At 43.9% G+C, this 18,427-nt stretch overlaps 3 protein-coding genes across 7 annotated transcripts in view; 1 reads left to right on the forward strand and 2 right to left on the reverse strand.

Annotated features, from left to right (window-relative positions):
* Positions 1-687: 687 nt before the first annotated feature.
* OSGEPL1 (O-sialoglycoprotein endopeptidase like 1) lies at positions 688-5,605 on the reverse strand. Of its 2 annotated transcripts, none has more exons than XM_009992981.2 (7): positions 5,133-5,605; positions 4,103-4,490; positions 2,882-3,086; positions 2,650-2,798; positions 2,096-2,226; positions 1,891-1,962; positions 688-830 (listed from the first exon to the last, which is right to left on the reverse strand). In XM_009992981.2, the coding sequence occupies exons 1-7, from the start codon at positions 5,342-5,344 to the stop codon at positions 737-739; spliced, it is 1,251 nt and encodes a 416-aa protein (XP_009991283.1). In that variant the 5' UTR covers positions 5,345-5,605; the 3' UTR covers positions 688-736. The 2 variants fall into 2 exon arrangements, with proteins under 2 accessions (XP_009991283.1, XP_086471830.1); XM_086615704.1 differs by having other exon boundaries at positions 4,103-4,485; positions 5,133-5,229.
* Positions 5,606-7,875: 2,270 nt separating this feature from the next.
* Positions 7,876-12,200, reverse strand: ORMDL1 (ORMDL sphingolipid biosynthesis regulator 1). The gene is made up of 3 exons (XM_009992435.2): positions 12,024-12,200; positions 9,447-9,598; positions 7,876-8,011 (listed from the first exon to the last, which is right to left on the reverse strand). The coding sequence occupies exons 1-3, from the start codon at positions 12,195-12,197 to the stop codon at positions 7,876-7,878; spliced, it is 462 nt and encodes a 153-aa protein (XP_009990737.1). The 5' UTR covers positions 12,198-12,200.
* Positions 12,201-13,734: 1,534 nt separating this feature from the next.
* PMS1 (PMS1 homolog 1, mismatch repair system component) overlaps positions 13,735-18,427 on the forward strand; it is a 48,042-nt gene continuing 43,349 nt past the window's right edge. For 3 of the 4 annotated variants that reach the window (XM_086615824.1, XM_086615827.1, XM_086615826.1), the window contains exons 1-2: positions 13,883-13,918; positions 17,180-17,332. In XM_086615824.1, the coding sequence (XP_086471950.1) occupies positions 17,201-17,332 (132 nt within the window). In that variant the 5' untranslated portion in view covers positions 13,883-13,918; positions 17,180-17,200. Of the gene's footprint in view, positions 13,805-13,882; positions 13,919-17,179; positions 17,333-18,427 lie in introns of those variants that run through there. The other variant, XM_086615825.1, reaches the window with a different exon arrangement.

Consider the following 18,427-nt stretch of genomic DNA (forward strand, 5'->3'; position numbering starts at 1 on the left):
CAGTGCAATGAATAATAATGTAAAAGCCTATTACAGCCATTATCAAAAGGCAAGGTCAAATAACCCATTATCCACATCAAAACTCAGAACTTGCATCTCAACAGCTCACTTAATCACAGTGTCATTAGGTTTACTGAATTGTTTATAAAGAAAGGAGGCAATTAAAAGGCACTAGCCCTGTACCCCAAAATTTTAATTTTGTAGAAGTAAGAGGAGGCTTCTCGCACTAGCAGCAGAATACAAGGTACTGTTGAAATTCAGCTGTACTGGCACAGCTAACACATTGAGAGCTTCTTGAAAATCTGGGCGCTCTCACATCCACTTTCGCGAACTTTTCAATCATGGAACATATGGATTTTTTTTTAACATGTAGTGTAAATTATGAACCTTGTATGAATTACGTACTATATGGTTAAATTAACATATGGTATATATGATAAATATGTAAACCTTTCTGTAAGTTATAAAGTGTAAACAATGGAGATACTTTCATCTATGTAAGTTTATATAGTTTATATTTCTTAGAAAGTGCACTCTTTTTTTTTGTTTGTTTTCATACCTAGAACTCTTAGACATTGGTGGAGCAGTAACTGGAATCATTTTGGTGATAGAGCATTTTTGTCTCTGACAGGTGATTTTCAACTCTTGTAAACCAAGTACTGTCAGTAAATGTAAGAGCATCGAAACAGTTTTTATTGAAGAATTTACAGTTGCATTTACTTTACTTAGTTACTTTTTAAGATGCCAGCCATCGTATCTTCTTTTTTAGTTTTGGCAACTTGATGGAATCTTCTTCAACTCTTTTTGAAATATCAATTCCAAGGGGAGCTCTAGAAAATAATAAAATTATGTATTTGTTAAAAAAAACAACATTATTGCCATATCACACAGGTGTGCAGATTCACAGACTTTTTTTGCAATGAGCTTCAAAGTCACAGTATTTTTGCAGATTCCCTGCACTGTAAGACTGTGTCACCATTAAAATGGTCCATCTGAAGCTGTACCCAGAAACATCTTTACATTGAGCAAATGTTTGCATTTGTAGCCATTCTGAGCTCAGTAAACACAGTTGTGACTTCAAAGCCATCTTTTGAAGCTGTCATCTTATTTAGATTGTGATTTTAGTCGACAATTTGTTTGACATCTCACTGATAAATGCAAGACACAATAGAGATTCACTGGTATCTCTTTCTGTGATAATCTTAACGTACAGTCTACAGCAAACAAAACAGTATTTTATTCACTGAGATATATAAAGCAAGGTATTTTTGAAGAAGAGTATTTTATCATTTGTCATGTGAAAATTATAAAACAAGTGTTTTTTCGTGGAAATGGAAAGAGGAAAAACCTGAAGCAAGCTGTTACTTTGGAAATAATGGAATTTTGTTTGGCCTTAAGCCTAGGATCTACTTAAATCCATACAAGTCTTACCTAACAAGTCAATAAAATTGGTATTATCAGTAAAAAAAACACTATTATGTTATATAATTTTATATATCAATTTTTTTAATGGATTGCTCATTAGGAATATACAGTTTGAGTTGGAACATTTTGATTTACGTCTACAGTGACTGATAAGCACGAGGGAGTGTATTACAGCTTAACTTGCTCCAGTTTTCCCATACCACAACAGTAACAGGAAAATACATAAAACACTTATGATGTATGGTAATTCAAGTTTCTGAGTCAAAACAAACATAAATGCCAGGCACGGATCATTTGTGTCTCACAACTACATTGGAAAGGAAGTGCTGGTAACTTTTAAAGTTTATATGCACTGCAAAGACATCCCTCATCAGGTTCTGCAGCTCTTTTCAGCCTACACCTCCTTCCCCTTTCATTGACCATAGTGAGCAAAGACACAGACTGGGAATGAACTGAGCCACTTACTTCGGTTCGTAGCGGAGGCCGTCAGTGCTATGTAGAACACCAAGTCCTGCACGTAACCTTTCGATGCCGTTCCTAAGCAGGAAAGCAATCAGGTGAAAATGTACTATCTGATTATGTGCGTGTGGTTCAGCCACCATCAACACAAGTTCCCGACTCTGATGTCAAGAACATCATAGAAACACACGCAAAGAGAACCAACTCTTACCATGCAATCATAACACCATTATCAGTGCAGAGTCTTGGAGGAGGACACAGAAAAGCAAAATCATTTGCATCTGCCAAAGTCTGTAGACCTTTTCGGATATACTTATTACTTGCAACTCCTCCTGATACAACCTGACAGCAGTTTCCAAAAGAAAAAAAGGCATTAACTCAAAAGTACTGATGGGTCACACTCAACTAACATCCTGTTTACAAAAAGGTTATCAGATGAAGTTCTGAAGACAGCTATAAATAACACATTTGAAGATTAAAAGAGATTCCTGAATAAAAGCATGTTATAACTAGAACAGCTGTCAAGTACTGGGGAGCACTAGGTCGAATTATGGGGCCTAAATTGTTAGGAAAAGTCAGATTAGCCAGTAAGAAAAATCTCTACCTTAAGATCAAATTATGAAAGACTTTATTGTAAATATTTATTTGAATATTACTTTAATGCTGGTGTTTTAATATATAACACCAACATTTTCAACACGGCATCTCCATCTTCAAATGTTATACAGTCAAATACAGAAAGGAAAAAAGAGAACATATACCTACCAAAGTTGCATTTTTTGATGGCAATATGCTATTTTTTATGCAGAACAGCATGGCTCGATAAGTCCGCTGGATAATATGAAGAGCCACTGCGTGCTGTACCGCAGCAGCGATATCCTTCACACAGGACAGGATCTCACCTTCTTGAATACCTGTAAGAACATATAATCAAACAGGTTCTCCTGAGTATGGGTCATCAAAAGCATGGTTTCCATCTGACTTTGTTTAAAAATACCTTCTTCTTTTTCTTTTTGTATAATGGCTTTATTGACAAGGTTCTGAAGTCCAGAAAAAGAGAAGTCACAGTTACGATACTGCTGCATGGGAAGCCTGAAGGTGTGCTGCTGCCGGTTTCCAGTTTGAGCCAAGTGCTCGATCGCCTTCCCCCCAGACATGCTGTGGCACTCTGGGTGACTTCTTAAAGAGAGTCTTCTTGCTACCTAAGGAGATAATAAACAACAGACTCAGAGCAGAGAGCTAGATTAATTCCTCCTGTAACTGCATCACTGTGTTGTAGTCCATGGAGTAAAATCAGACACCACAAAATCCAATCCAACATAAAATTGCAAACAAGGACAAGACGTGTATCGGATGGATTTTTTTCTGGAATAATCAGAAATGCAATTCTAGAACAATTTGGGCAAACAGGATCAACGCATTTTGCGGGAAACGTTAATTACCTAATTTTTATGCTATAGAAAACACACATGGACTGCCATACTGTATTACGAGATAAACGGGAACAAAGTTAGTTTCAAATTTTAACAATCCACTTTCTGACTACACTCACTCCCCCACTTTTTTAATTAATACACACAAATACTGTTTAAAAACTCTGCTTGTGTTTGAGAACAAAACAGAAAGTGACCAATTTTACAGACTGTACTCAGTGACCCAGAAAATGTAGATTCTGAAAGCCAAACCAGGCTTTTCCAACTGTGAAAAAAAACCTGGTAAGAAACACAATAGATACTGTTTTAAACCTGTCAGTGTCCTTGCAAATATCGCTATCAATCTTCTCAAATTTATACAGCTCGTTTGTATAATGGATGTCAATGAAACTCCCAACACCAGTTTTGGTTATAGAATCATAGAATGGTTAGGGTTGGAAGGGACCTCAAAGATCATCTTGTTCCAACCCTCCTGCCATGGGCAGGAGAACCCTCCACTACACCAGGTTGGCCAAAGCCTCATCCAACCTGGCCTTGAACACTTACGTTGTCTATTTGCTAAAGATACAATTAATTTACACATGTTACAACTGATGATACGCATAGATTTTTAGCAGCCTCTTGTGTCTTAGATGTATGGTATTTCAAAATAGGGAAAAAAAAAGTTAAGTAAAGCTCATATTGCACTGCATTACTGCCCTCAGACTGCTAATACTACTGTTATGTAGTATAATCACAATGAAAAGGAAAAAACCCCTAGATGGACTTGTGTGAGGAAATACTACCTTATCCAGCATGTCACCCGGTGCTATATCAATGGACTGCCCAAGCAGAAGGAAATCTGAAACTCCCTGTGCTACTGCCAAGATGCAGTGGCCTCCAGAGAGCAGAAGAACTAAGAAGGGAAATTCAACGTGGTGCGTCAGCCTGACGGTGAGCGCGTGAGCCTCCATGTGATGGATGGGTATGAACGGCTTCTGGTGCTTGTGCACCAAGCTCATGCTGTACCGCAGCCCCACGTCAAGGCTCGGTGCCAGTCCCGGTTTTACTGTAGTTGCAATAGCTGCAAGTTCACGCACAGAAACTCCACTGACACTAAGCGCTGCTTCTACTACTTGTTCGATGTTTTCTCTGTGAAGCTGCTGTGCCACCACAGGAATTATTCCACCTGCTCTAGTAAAAACAAAGAATTACAATATGTATGTCGTAACAGATAGAATGGCATAAAAACAGATTTCAAACACCTCTTCACCTTGCCATACCCTGCCTGTCTCCTTATTACATTCTCAAATATGTTGTTTAGTGCACAGGGCGTCTCTGCACTGAAGACAGCATAATTATCACCGGCAGGTCAGAAAAGGATGTAACTTGGCTTTTTTTTTGTACGCATACCTCTTAAAATCTATCTCAATGCTGTTCCAAAACAATGTCTGTAACTTATTATTCAGAGACCCTCACTTGTCAGTTTGTGTACTTAGCCACCAATGTCTACATTTGATTCATTTTTCCATTAAAAAATGGAGACATTTGGTGGTTTTAACAGTAATAATGATTTCATCTTTAATTCAAGCTAGATAAGTAACCTGTCTCTTTTTGAAAGAAAATACTGGAGAAAACTTGTTAAATGCACAGTATTATTTCTTTCCTCACCCTTAGTAATATCTCAGGCAGAACGTGGTGTGGCCCAAGACACAGGTCTGTACACCTACTCACTTCTTTCTGAGTTTTCTGAAGGAGAAGACTTTTATTCGGACGAGTACAAGTAACAACAAAAGCATCAGTAAGGCGAAAGCCCCGAGAGAAGTACGCTCTTACTGTAAGTGGACTGCCTCCTGACAGTGCAGCGCTTCCCCCAGAACATTGCCGGCATCGTCCACTACCGCAGCGCCGGTGTCATCACAGCTTGTCTCTATTCCCAGAACTAGTTTCCGAAGATGCTGTTTTCCAGAGCGAGCGGAGCTGCTCCTCAGCCACGCAGCTCGGCCAGGCGTAACTGATTTCAAAAGGCTTCTGGCAACGCCGTTCATGGCTACAAGTGTGCCTGGTAGTTATGTCTCGAAAAGGACTGCACGGTTTATTTTCACCGGAGGGTTTCCAAGCACGTGGTTTGAGTTTCTGAGGAGGCAGTACGACTTTTGAAGTTACGGATGACCGCACATATTTCTAAGACCCTAAGGGAAAAAAATAATAAATTAAGAACCGGGAGCTAATGTCGTTGTCTTACCTCAGTCACGCTTCAGGGCAGTTCTCCATCCCCGCCAGCCGTGCACGGCTCGTCCCGGGGAGGGACACAGACCACCGCGTCAACCCGCGCCCCGCCGCAGCACGGAGCACGGGCCGGCCCGCCGCTGCCGCAGCGCACAGCCCCATCGCGGCTGCTCTCCAAGCTCATCCTCGCTCCTTCATCGCCAGGGGCTGCCGCGCACCCCCCGCGGGCCGACGGACCCGCCCCCGCCAGTAACGGCGGAAGGTGCGCGCCGGCTCCGCTCCCCCAGGGCAGCACCGACCGCCCGGCCCCACCGCCGGCGCCTCCGGGGCCGCTTCTCCGCCGCCCCGCCGGGCGCAGCCACGTTTGTCACCGCGCACTCGCGCTGCACCCTCCTGTCGCGATTTATCGCCACCTCACGCCCCTTCTACCAGCGGCACGCCTCTCCCCCGCAGAGGCACGCTGCCAGCCGGGCCCCGGGCCCGCTCGCTCTCCTACCCCCGGGCCCGGCGAGGCGCCCCCACACACACGCAGGCGGCGCCGCGCCCGCCCTCTGCCGCCCACCGCGGGTCACGGGGCGGGGCGCCCCCGGGCCGGCGCAGGCGCAGAACGCGGCGAGCGGCTCGGGCCGCCGGGGCGGGGTAATGGGGAGGGCGGCGCTGCCTGCAAGGCCGAGAGGCAAAGGCAGCCGTGCGAGGGCGAGCGGTTTTAGTTGCGCAAGTCAGGAGCTGTGTACGGCCGCCCCAGGGCATCCCTGCCCCGTTACCGGCGGTCCCGGCGCCGCCCGGCACGCACCGCCGGCGAGTTCGGACCCGGTCACTTGCACACGCAGCGCTGGCGTAGCCTCGGGGCGGCCATCATTTAAAAATTAGCCAGTTACCACCTTGTACAAATAAAAGAATTCCTTCCAACTGCTAAAAAAGATTCATAACTCATTACCATTTCTTTTTTTTTTTTTAACGGCATCTTTATCGATAAAGTAAATAGCCAGAAAATTCTCTTAGCAAGAAAAGAAGTATGCCACTGTGGGCTTTTTTCTTATTTATTTTTTTATTATTACTTTTTTCCAGCACAGTGGCTGTCACTGCAACCAATCTGTAAATCAAGTCTTAAATTGAGTCTTCTGTTAAATCTGAGCTGGTTTTGGCTGGCAGACATATGGTAGACTTCAGAATTCATCCATTTTCGAAGACAGAGAAATCGATCAGCACTCCAAGCGCTAGATGCACCTCCTTCACTCTAATTCCAGAGTCGATTATATACAAGGTTACTCCATATTACACAGTACCCCTAAACCACAGCACTCCTCAGCGTTTCCAAGGCATGCAAATTATCTATATCTTTTCCTGCAAAAGCATACAGTGAGTTCATGTGATCTGCCTAGTCGCCTACTTCTAGTTTGGCTTCTACCCTAACTTACGACCTACACGGAGTTTCTCTTACGTGTTCTGACACTGTTGCTGTGTCATGGAGCTGCTTCTGCTACAACAGCAGCAGCCCTCTCCTCCACCATTACAGGCCTCTCAACTACTGAAAAGTAACCCATCAGTGAAGGATCAGAGAAAACACCCAAAAATCCACACCTTAACAGAAATCTCAGTTTTTCAGCATGTCCCATTTACACACAGAAAAGTCAGTATCCTGGTAAGCAGAATGAAATAAACAAGAGTAGTGACTTGTAAAAGCGTACGTAAACCGAGCTATCAAGCCGATGGAGAAATCCCCTGAGCTGGCAGTTAAGGACTTTCTTCGGTCTTTGTGACAAAACATCACAAGAACAGGTAAGGCGTGAATTACACCACCAGTTTACGTTAGCTGTCACAGTATTTACTGTGAGACAAACTTTTACGGTGCAACAACAAGCACAGCCACCTACAATCCATACAGCAGAAACTAGCTACTTCCACTTCGCCGAACAACGCGGCCTCACCAGTCCTTGGCACTGAGGATCCTGGGTTTGCACGTAAAGTTATCCTTTGCAGGATGTTGACTGAGTATTTGTGAAACCTCACTCTCCACTTCAAGTGTATCTTGCACCTTCCTTGCAAGTCGCTTCCATCAGCCAGGCATACGTACAGCCTTAGTGGTGATTACGCTTAGAGCTGGGCCTGCCCAGTTCTTCATGGAAATCTTTCTTCTAGAGGTTTCTGATTCACATTTAAGTATTTGAAGGCATTTTCTTATAAACGCAGCTTTCATCCCAGATAATGCTGCAGGAAGCAGGAATTGTATCTCAGATGTAAAAGCATCTCTTATTGAATACAAGTAGATACACAGCACAGCAGTTACTGTTTCCTTCACCTGGGGAGCAGCAGCAGCCATGTCAGGGGCGGTCAGCACCAAACCTTCTGTTTAATATCTATTGATGCCAAAGATTCGAACACCATGCAACTGTGGCAGCTTGGGGATAAGCACGGTCAAGAGAGAGGTGGTGTTGAGGACAAAGTGTGTTGGATCATACTTTGTGTAGAAACTTGCCAGGAAGTACCTGAGGGAGACAAGGGAGGAAGCTTAGCCCGTGACACCCTTGTCTAAAAAATAAACAAGCAAAGCATAGTTAAAAAAAGTGCTTGGTAATCTGTAATATTTTACTAGTTAATATCTCACCTGAGATATTTACTGTAGAATAACTACAGCAAAATTATGCACTAAGTCTCTCCCCATACTTCTCAAGGAAAAAAAAGCAACTAGTGTTTTCCTCTAGCGCTTGTCCCCACCCCTCAAGTCGCAGTCTCTGACTTCTGCAGCTACGAGACTGACTTATGATACAGTTTTTCTGCTACCTACCCTAGCAAGCTCAGTGACAATGCATTTTTCAGTGCAAAAATAATTTATGCTGAGCACATCTGCGATTGGCGTGATTTTAAAATGCTTTCCCTCTGGCAGACATTTCCATCACATTTTTCTTTTAAGCTAGTCGACAACCTGTTCGTCTGCAAGAATAAGGAAATGTGCCTCAGAAAATCCAATTCACTACCAACTTCTTTATGATTTGAGCCAATAAATTAATCTTGTTCTTTGAAAAAACTAGTCACTGCAATAAGGCTATCAGTTTGCTGGGTTTTTGTTTTTTTTCCCAGTGAAACTGAGATGTTTATTCAGCTACTCAGGTGTTATTAATGAATGAGGAGAACCAAACACAAGTGTTACGAGTACAAAATTCCACTGGAAAGCAGGAAGCTAACTTAAGAATTTTTTCTGAGGAGATATAGGTATTTTTTTCAGTTGCTCTCCTTTGTGAACCAACTTTCTAAACACGATGCAAGATCTTCACTTCCCTCATCCCCCTGCCATGCAAGTGGGCAGCTTCCTTCAGGGAAAAATAGAAAGACTTTTTAGAGTTGGATGTTAAATATGTATCTGATTTCCTTTAGTTACACAACAATACTTTTGTCAACAGCAACAGGCGGTACAGAATTTCTCGTCTATTTACATAACTAGTGTAAACAGAAGACACTCTGTACAAAGCAAAACTGGTACACAAAATCCTGGACTCCACTCAGTGAGGACTGCCATGCTCCTCCTAATTCACAAGTTTCAAAATGGTTAATAAATGCTGTCATGTGCGTGTGCCAAAGGCAATTAGTTTAGATTTTCAGTATTTTTCACCTCACAGTCTCTTAAAGAACGTCAAGAGTTAGCAGTAAGTTTTCCTCATAACATTTCTAATCTTTAAAACCTGTCCCATTAATGACTGTTTACAAACTTCAGTACGTGAATGAGTGCTGAAAGCTGCAGGAAGAAAGATTGTTGATTATTTGGCCTGTAAAGATGTACTCCCCACCTCTGTGATGTAGAAACAAACAAAAAAGCAAAAAATGAGAGAAAATGCTTTCAGAATGTAAATCGCAACTCATTTGGTTGCAGCTTTTGAAATCATGGCTTTACGATTTACTTAATCCATAATATGGTTGTGAACTCACAGAATTATAGGAGAGATTGTGAAGAATTTTCTTGAAGATGTAAATTGTACTCCATAATCCAGTTGTTCCCAGTGTGTTAGTAGCCTAGCTTTCCCCTGGTCAGGTGTTTCAAAAGGAGTTCCTTTTACTGCATGCAAAAACACAAACATTCCCTGGGGAAAACAAAAAGGGAATAGAGCAATTTTAGCTGTACTTCTTCATAACTGTTATGCTGTCCAAAAAGCCAGTTTTTTTTCACTGTTTGGTGAAAAAAAGAGAAGAAATGAATTCTCACCCAGAAGAGCTGCTAGCCTGTAATGACAAATTATAGAAGGGGAAGGAAGAGACAGGACGCAATTTGCCCGAGGTTGTGCAGTCAGTGGCACAGTCAGAATTAAAGCCAAAGTCTACGTGACATCCGATCCACTGCCTCATCTTCTACATTAGATGGCAAAAATTGCACTAAATGAAGAGAATTTAACAAGCACTGTAACAATTTCAGGGCTGCCAATTTACGTCACCACTTTCCTACGACAGTGTAAATGAGTTATGAGGTAGTCTGCACAAAGCAAAGAATTTATCTTCGAATACCGGCACTATCACAAGAACTTTTGAAAGCTTTCTCAGCCCCCAAGTAGCTTCAAATGTGTAGAGCTGCCTGCCAGCAATCTGTCCAGTACCATCTGTTCATCTCTCTGCTGCTTCTCCGTAACCACACCGGACTGATCTTTGCTGTTGTTTCCATTTGATGATCCAAGTCTGGTCTGTTCTGAAAGATCAATGTGGGCCCAAAGATCAATCAGGGATTGATTGGGAACTCGACCCTCTTCCAGTTTTAACGCACATCTGTTTTCTGTCAAAGAAAGCACACCAACTCCAAGCAAGAGTTGCTACCAGAAAACATCAGAGACTTCCATTTTGTTTCAGATGTGTTCCTTTCTCATGCACGTACAGAATTTGTTATGGAAAGCTTTACACAGAAAAATCACATTTCTTCTGAATTCTTATGAAGCAGGTGAAAGTTGAGCAAATCACTTCACGCCTTCTTCCACTTTTTTTTTTGGAACAGCACCCTGATCAGAGGCCTATTAACCTAAGAGAACTAATTTGCTTAATTAATTCTTCAAGTCATGATGTTTGCAGTGTCTCAGTTTTAATAACTTACCCAAAAAGGCATTTTTAGGACAGATCCAAATGCTTACTATGCATTTTATTTCACACTGGTACTTGCAGAAAGGACTGCCAAAAAAGCTTGCAAGGTCAGCTAAGAGTTATCCATTAGTGGAAATCCAGGAATCTTTTGTTTGTCAACCGTTCAATGATTTGTTTCCCAAAAAGCACCATTTAAATGCTGAAATACCCAAAAGTGCAGTTCATACTCATAGTGTTCCACTAGAAAACTACTTGCCAGTGCATGCTCTCATCCCTGTTGTCATTGTAGCTACTTGCAATGAATTCAGTAAGGCATTTGGGAAATATTTAGTAATACTTGTCTCTGCCAACATCTTCCGAAGTCAGACGTGTCTGACACTGTCGAAGATAACATACAGAATGCTCTAATGGTGCTTACAATCTCACTATTAGTTTTAAATCTAGCTACAAAAATAAAAAGCTTGAATAAGAAAAAAAATTCTTTACAGGATTCTAGAAGATATTATCCAACCTCAGCCTTTAAAGTAAACTATCATCTTCCTAAATAAGGAAGAAGCTATCGTTTTGTCAAGACTGCTTTACTGGTAGTCTTAGAAAGCTGAGTTAGCAAACCCCAAGTATGATGTAAATTGCTGGATTATGGCCCTCTCTTCTCTAAATTTGGCAGGACCAATATACATACTTGCATGACTTCAGACTATTACAACAAAATTATAGTATCCTGGGGAGAGGAGGCAAAAAGATTCTTAACGTCTTCAGCTCCCAAATCCTTTTATGTACAAAAGTCATCATGCAAATTGCAATCCACTGAATAACAAAAGGCTTCAGGGTCTGGTCAAGGTGGTCCAGTTTTTTCCACTGCTCTCAAATAAGTTTTTTCTGATGTCATGCATAGTGACAAAATTGTATGCTGAAGTCATTCTGAGATAAAATTCCTCTAGCTTGACCAGAAATCAAAGCAAGAAGAAAAAGAACACAAATGTTTCTGTCCAAGGCAATAGGTAAAGTGCTGAAATTAAAAACTTTTGGAAACTAACAGACTTATGTGGAAACATCAGTAAATAATATCCAAGCATTAAATATGTAATATATTTCATGGATTCAGCACAGCTCTCTAATAACATACAAAACACTGTAACAGTCAGTTGGCACAATGATTTTATGCTTTCGAGATTCTAGCTTAATTAGATGCTTTTTAAAAGAATACATAAAATACGTAAGGAATGTTTCACGTATTTTGTGCTCAAATCCAAAGCAATCACATATCACTCCTCCTCCCAAAAACTGCCAACTCGATTAACAGTGGATGAGCCAAGTAGAGGCGGTGTTTTGGCTAGCCGGGATTTCATTATCCATACAGCCTGGCTATTTTTCCTCTTCTCCCGCTACTAAAAATGAGTACGTATGAACAATTTTTCAAATTTTGTTACAAGAGAGGGCACTTACCAGGTTGTGAATCACATTTGTTAAAGTCCAGGCGACAGGGACACTAAAGAAAGGAATGCTGAGCAAGACAATGTGCAGCATGCCGACTCCGAGCGTGTATGTCAGCCACATTCCACGACTGTTCATCACCCGCGTGTTTGGATTTACCTCGCTGTGGGCAACTCCTACGTTCATTTTTACCCTATAAAACAGAACTGTTTGAAGATTGAGGCTACTGTTGTAGAGAAGTACTTAACAGATGCAATTTTCAAGTTTGGGAAAAGGCTGTTTTAAATAAGCCGGTCTGGAAGGAACACTGCATAAGCGAAGATGTACCTCAAGATCTTCCAAGTGTGGTTTAGAGAGAACAAAGGAGCTGTTAGGACTATTTTTAAAGAAAAGCCCAGACAAGCCTGCTACAGAAGGAATGTTTAAAAAAAAACAGTAAGCTGTGCTGTTAGAAGCTGAAGTTGCAAACCTGTAAGAAACCAAGCTTTGTAACTTTTGTCCTCTAAATTCCCTTCTCTATCCAAAACAATATCCACAGTTCTTTTCCACTTCCGATATCAATTTTCCTCCTGTTTCTCCTTCATGTAACGCTAATGAAGAACTCTGCGTACAGCAATTGCCCAGCCACCTACTGCTAGAAAGAACAAATAAGGACTAATTTATGCCTGCTTTTCTTGCAGCAGAGCGCAGATTTCAGGATTTCCCTCTTCTCCCCATCTGTTAGTTTCCAGATAGACGTTTCTGTCTTTCAAATCTGGCTGAAATTAGCCAATGGGTTCAAAAGTTTTTTCTAAGACATACGCAGAGACACACAGAACAATTTCATAATTCTGATTTCTTCAGGAGATTGACAGAACTTACTGGAGGTGACACTCTTATCCTGTTGTACTAAAATTCGTAATGGTAACTTAAAAAACCTCATTGCACACTTCACACTCAGGTGATCTGTAAGACCACTTGTATTCATTTACGGGACTAGGATGGAGATTTTTTAACTTCCTTCTAAATCAATCAACAAAGGCACTTTTTAACCAGCAAAACCAGTTTGCTTTTGGTAGGAAGCTTGTTTCTTATACTTGCTTAGTGCTGTGAGGCACTGCTAACAGCCAAGCATCTTGCACTACTAATAGCAAGCTGTAGAGGGAAAACAGATGTGATGAACCCGAAACCGAGCCGGGGCAACGGCGATTTTGATGAATACTTGTTGCAAAGTATTTCAAAACGTGCGTCTGCAGGGGACACATGAACCGATATGAGCGAAGTGAAATTGTTCCTCCCTGCCTGGGATGCAGCACCGCGGGTGAGCAAGCACCTGGAGAGACCTCCTGACAGGATTCACCATCTTTTCCTATTTTTCCATCATTTTTCTCGCCTAATCTGACGGGCGCCTTCTCTCGGTTCGCCGTCCCCGTATTTTCTGTCCCATGGCCAGGAGCCCAGCCGCACGAAAGCAGCGGAGCGCTGTGCCCGCAGACCCGGCGCAGGTCGCCCCTGCAAGCGCCGGGAGCCACCTCCTCTCCCGGCCACGCACTGTGCGGGCTCCCGGCAGAGCCCGTCCCGCCGCCCCGGCGCACCGAGCCCCCCGCCCGCCTCAGAGCCGGGCCCGGCAGCAACCGCCGGCAGCTCCGCGGCCTGCGGGCAAGCACCGGCGCGCAGCCGGCGGCGGCCCGCCCCGGCCCGCTTCCCCGCCCCCCGCTTCCCGCGCGCGGCCCCACCTTTCCGGAGACCCGCCGGCCCAAGCACCGCCAGCCGCGGAGCGGGAGTGGGGTGCGGAACGCCGGCCGCAGCCGCAGGTAGATCCCGCCGGCCGCCCCGGGGGCAGGGCTGCCGCCGAGGGGAGGGGCCGGGCCGCCCGCACCGCCCACAGGAACGGCGGCGGTGGCAGCGGGGAGGCCGCGGACGGGCAGGTAGCGCAGCCCCGGGCCCTGTGGAGGGCGGGCGCCCGGGAAGGGCGAAGGGGAGAGGGGCGGTGCGGGGCAGGGCAGCCGCCCGCCCGCCTGCCGCGGGTGAGCGCCGCAGCCTCCCCCGAAGGCCCATGCCGGGGCGGGGACGCCGCTTCCCTCGGGCAGCGCCGCGGCGGGAGCTGCTGCCGCGCCGCGCGGGACGGGCCCGGGCCCGGGCCCGGGCCTGCCGGGGCGGGAGCCGCGCGTGCCCCGCGGCGGGGCCTGTCCGCCCTCCCTTCACCTCGCTGAGGGGCGCGGCCATGCTGCTGCCGGCGTTGTTTCGTAACGAAGCGCAGAACCGGGACCTGGGGGCGGTTCGCGTGGTTTGGGGTAAACTCCAGTGACTGTCCGCGCGTTAGACCTGCAGCTTTCCTCGGTCTGTTTTTTTTTGTTGTTGTTGTTTTTTTCCTCATAAACGGAAGAGTTAGCTGCGCGCGTGTCCTGGCGGGCTCCGAGAAAGGCGGCTGTTGGAGCGGGGTCGGGTGCCGCTGTAGAAGTCTGCGAGGCTGCAGCTGTGAAGTTCGAGGGGGGTTCGTTTGCGGTTTACCTGACGGCGCGCAGCGTTCCCGCCATTTAGAGAGCCCCCGTCGCGAGGTACCAGCCTGTGTTTAGAGAGCTGGAAGGACTACGTTGGTGATGGTGTTCCGACACAGAAAACACCATGCCTTCCCGCTGAGCGAGGGTTATAATACGTCTGGTCAGCAAAGAGTTACAGCAGTAATGTGGCTGGAGCTGAAATACGCATCTTGTAGCTAAAAGTAATCGGCTTGGATGCGTTTCCATGGATAGCAAGTACCGGAGATCCCTCCCTCCATCCCTCCCAGCAGGTGCCCCCGAGATGTGGCCATATCTCCCCCGCGCTCGTCCTCCCTGGGCGACCCAGCGAGCAGCCGGCAGCCCTGCGCGGGGCCGTTCGGGTCCAGGGAAGGGCGGGGCACCCGGGAGCTGGTTCCGCTCCCGAGCTGCCTGCATCAGTCACGCCTCATAGGAAATCTGTTTTTGGGATCTGCAACGTTTTTGTTTTAAGACTCTCCCTCGTCTCAGTCAGTGTCTCTTGGTAAAGATATCTGGCTCCGATCTAGCGCTTGTCATTAGTTAATCGTGAAGGGTTTGACATGGGAGTCTTGTGTAGTGTGTGACTGCACGAGGAAGCGTGCCTTCCCGAATGTGTGTGCGTGATTAATGTTGGTCTGTCTTCAACAACACGTGTCTTCACATGTTCCTCTTCTTTCCCTGTTTGTTTGGTGGAAAACTGATATGTCAGATCTTTTTACCACATCTGAAAAGCAAACTCCCTTTGTAATGTCAATAAAGGGAAACCTTCTTTGTAGCTGTTCTTAGAAAAGTTCTAATTCTGCTTCCTTTTCAAAGCAGGAACAACTATACCTCCGCCCCCCCCAGGTAACCATGTTTTTGCTTTGTCTTTTATGTTTAAATAGTGGCAGGCTTTAGAAGGAAGTCAAGGCAGAGAAGTGTCCTGTGATTGTTGTATCAACTGTGTATACCCTACAGGATAGTGGTGCTCTGGGGTGTTGGCTGTGGTCCCTGGCTGTGTCAGGAGGAAATCTGGGTTTGCTCCATTCCTCCACATGTGGTCATATCCTTGGGACGGGTGCTGAATGTGCGATCTGTGTGCTCCTACAGATAGCTTGGGCTGAATTGATGGGGAAGCCAGGACTGCCGGGATTGTTTGCCTTTCAGTGTAAATAACATTACATAACATAACCCAGTAAAGAGTGCCGCTGTGGAGAGAAGAAACGGTTCTTGTAGGTCAGTGAGCAACTCAAGTCTGAACCATTCTTGAGGCGCAAAGCGCTGTCTAGCAACGGTCTTTCTCCCCCCCTTCTCATATGTGTGAAAAACTCTGGTTGAGTTCCTTGTGACATGATACAAGGATTAGCAAAGATTTTTCCTGGAGCTTGGTTATTTGTTTCTACTTGGGTATGTAAACAGCAATGCATGCAAAAATTTGCAGATCCACTTACAATTTCTTCATGCTACCGTGTCTCTGTAACGCAGCAGGAATTTTATAGCCCTTTGTAAGTGTTTTCAGTGATGTAATAAGCAAGTGGACATTATTTTTTTTACAATATGAGGCATCTCCATTTTCAAGTGGAAGATACAGAGACACGGAAATAAAGTGACCTGCCTGAGGGCATGCAGTAAGTCTGATCAGAAAGGCAAGGTTATAATTCAGAAGTTATTTTTTTTCTCATTGTGGCCAGTAGATTCTGTTGCCACTGAATGTAACTTTTGTCTCAGCACCGCTGTGCTTCCTCCCCACTTCTTTCCCAACTCCAAAACAGTTAACTTTCAGGTTGTATTGCATCCATGAATTTTTGAGTACTGGGAATTGTATGTGCAGCACAGCAGTGCTGAGCTCAGAAGTTTTGAATGTGAGGAAGACACAATGCAAGGAGTTTGGGGGGAAAAAAAAAAGTAATGAAATATTCAAAATGTCTATTTTTTTTGCATCAGTGCTGGAATTAGGCCTGATGCTGGGTAAATACCCTATCTGAAGACATTTCAGATCTGGTTTACAGTCTGGTCTGCCTGCTCTGTTACAATTGCAAGTTCACAACCACATGTTATTGTAATTTACAGGAGATGACTATATACATGTGAGATACTGATTTGATGAATAGATCTCTGACTTCTTAATTTTTTTCATTAGAAGTTTAACCTGCTTAAAATAATGTGAGGATGGAGCCAGGCTCTTCTTAGTGGCATCCAATGATAGGACAAGGGGAAATGGATATAAGCTGGAACATAGGAGGTTCCGCTTAAACATGAGGAAGAACTTCTTCCCAGTAAGGGTAACAGAACACTGGAACAGGCTGCCCAGAGAGATTGTAGAGTCTCCTTCTCTGGAGATGTTCAAAAGCCACCTGGAAGCGTTCTTGTGTGATCTATTCTAGGTGGTCCTGCTCTGGCAGGGGGATTGGACTAGATGATCCTTTGAGGTCCCTTCCAATCCCTAACATTCTGTGATTCTGTGTGTGAATGTTTTCTAGTCTAGACCTCTGTGTTCTGTTTCTTCCGCAAGTCAAATTCCCATTGACTGCAGAGGAAGCTGGGACCTACGGTACCTTGAAAACTATGCTTTTTAGCCATAATGTTATGTTTCACCTACATTGCTGTAAAAGTTACTGTAAAAACAATTACTGAGAAATATGTATCTGTAATGTGCCTTCTACATTCCTTTTCTGTTATCTTTCTGTGCAGCCTCTCTAACTTAACTCCACTATGAAACAGCTGTCAGCAGAAACTATTCGTCTCCTTTCAAGTTCTCAGGTGATTACATCAGTTGTCAGCGTGGTGAAGGAGCTGATAGAAAATTCCTTGGATGCCAGTGCCACAAATATTGATATTAAACTAGTAAGTGCTCTTTTTTTCTCTTACAAAGAATTGGATGTAAAATAAGATGCAAGGAAAGTTGTTCCACTGCAAATGTGTTTTTCAGGCTATCGTGGTTTGGGGAATGGAAGGGTATTAATAATATTTATACATGTGTTTTAACCTCAAATAAATAAAAATGGTCCAAAATCAGTTTCCATTGACATTTCTGAGGCCCCACTGAAACAGTAGGGCATATTTGTGCTCCTGAGTGTATCTTGGGGAAAACCTGTCAACTTCTTTAATATGTCTCATCCTACTTACAAATTACTTTTTCTGACTAATACCTTGTTTTGGAAGATACTGGACTTAAGTTTCACTGCTAGACCGGCATATTTCATGCTCATTACAAAATATTGTCAGGGAAGTGAAAATGGAAACAGTGGAAAAGGTTGATGGCCATGCTAGGTGTTTATGTAATACAAATTACCACATGGTCCCTAATTAGCATGGTGAGCTCTGGCTACATCTAATATTTTATTTTTATAAGATGTTAAAAAAAGATTGTCATATCACTCACTCAAAGATAGTTTCTGAAAAAAAGAATATTGCTTATAATAAAGAATTTGTGCTTTTTTTTTCCCAAATTGGGTAAAACGACTTACTGTTCAATGTCTCTTGCTTCCATGAGTGTTTCTGATTTTACAGTATTTTGTCAACAGCTGCAAAGTAGCAGTATCTCCTACGTAGTGAAAAAGTGTGTTGTTACGGTCATTGTGAATGGATGTGTCCAGAATTGCATTCAATTTCCTTTCCTGCAAATAACAGTGAATGTATAAGCTATTCTTGAATTAAGTGTTAGACAAATGCTCTTAGTTAGGAGGGCAATTCAATTTCTGCTTGTTTCTTGGTCCCTGTGACTGCTGTCTTTTCTGAACGAGTCTCAAGTGTTTTCTGTCTGAGTATGGTTTCCTGCAGATGCCAAGGAACATGCTTATTTGTTATTTGCCTCAAGCGAGCCAAAGATGTCTTCACTGTGGTCTGTGATGATCTCTGTCTTTTCAATATTTAGACTGCATAGTGTCTTTCTTCCTGAGTAACTCCAAAGTGAGTAGCGTGCGCACAGTTCTAGGGGTG

The sequence above is a fragment of the Tauraco erythrolophus genome, chromosome 8, assembly GCF_009769465.1.
Source record: "Tauraco erythrolophus isolate bTauEry1 chromosome 8, bTauEry1.pri, whole genome shotgun sequence".
NCBI classification, from domain to species: domain Eukaryota; kingdom Metazoa; phylum Chordata; class Aves; order Musophagiformes; family Musophagidae; genus Tauraco; species Tauraco erythrolophus.

Excerpts from the sequence above, each read along its gene's own strand:
- OSGEPL1 (XM_009992981.2), bottom strand. The coding sequence starts at position 5,344 with ATGAACGGCGTTGCCAGAAGCCTTTTGAAATCAGTTACGCCTGGCCGA. Across the intron at positions 2,799-2,881 it reads ACAAAAAGAAAAAGAAGAAG|GTATTCAAGAAGGTGAGATC; the intron begins GTATTTTTAAAC and ends ATGTTCTTACAG. Across the intron at positions 831-1,890 it reads GGCCTCCGCTACGAACCGAA|AGCTCCCCTTGGAATTGATA; the intron begins GTAAGTGGCTCA and ends ATTATTTTCTAG.
- ORMDL1 (XM_009992435.2), bottom strand. The coding sequence starts at position 12,197 with ATGAACGTAGGAGTTGCCCACAGCGAGGTAAATCCAAACACGCGGGTG. Across the intron at positions 9,599-12,023 it reads CAAATGTGATTCACAACCTG|GGAATGTTTGTGTTTTTGCA; the intron begins GTAAGTGCCCTC and ends TGTTTTCCCCAG. Across the intron at positions 8,012-9,446 it reads ACAATCTCTCCTATAATTCT|GTACTTCCTGGCAAGTTTCT; the intron begins GTGAGTTCACAA and ends TGTCTCCCTCAG.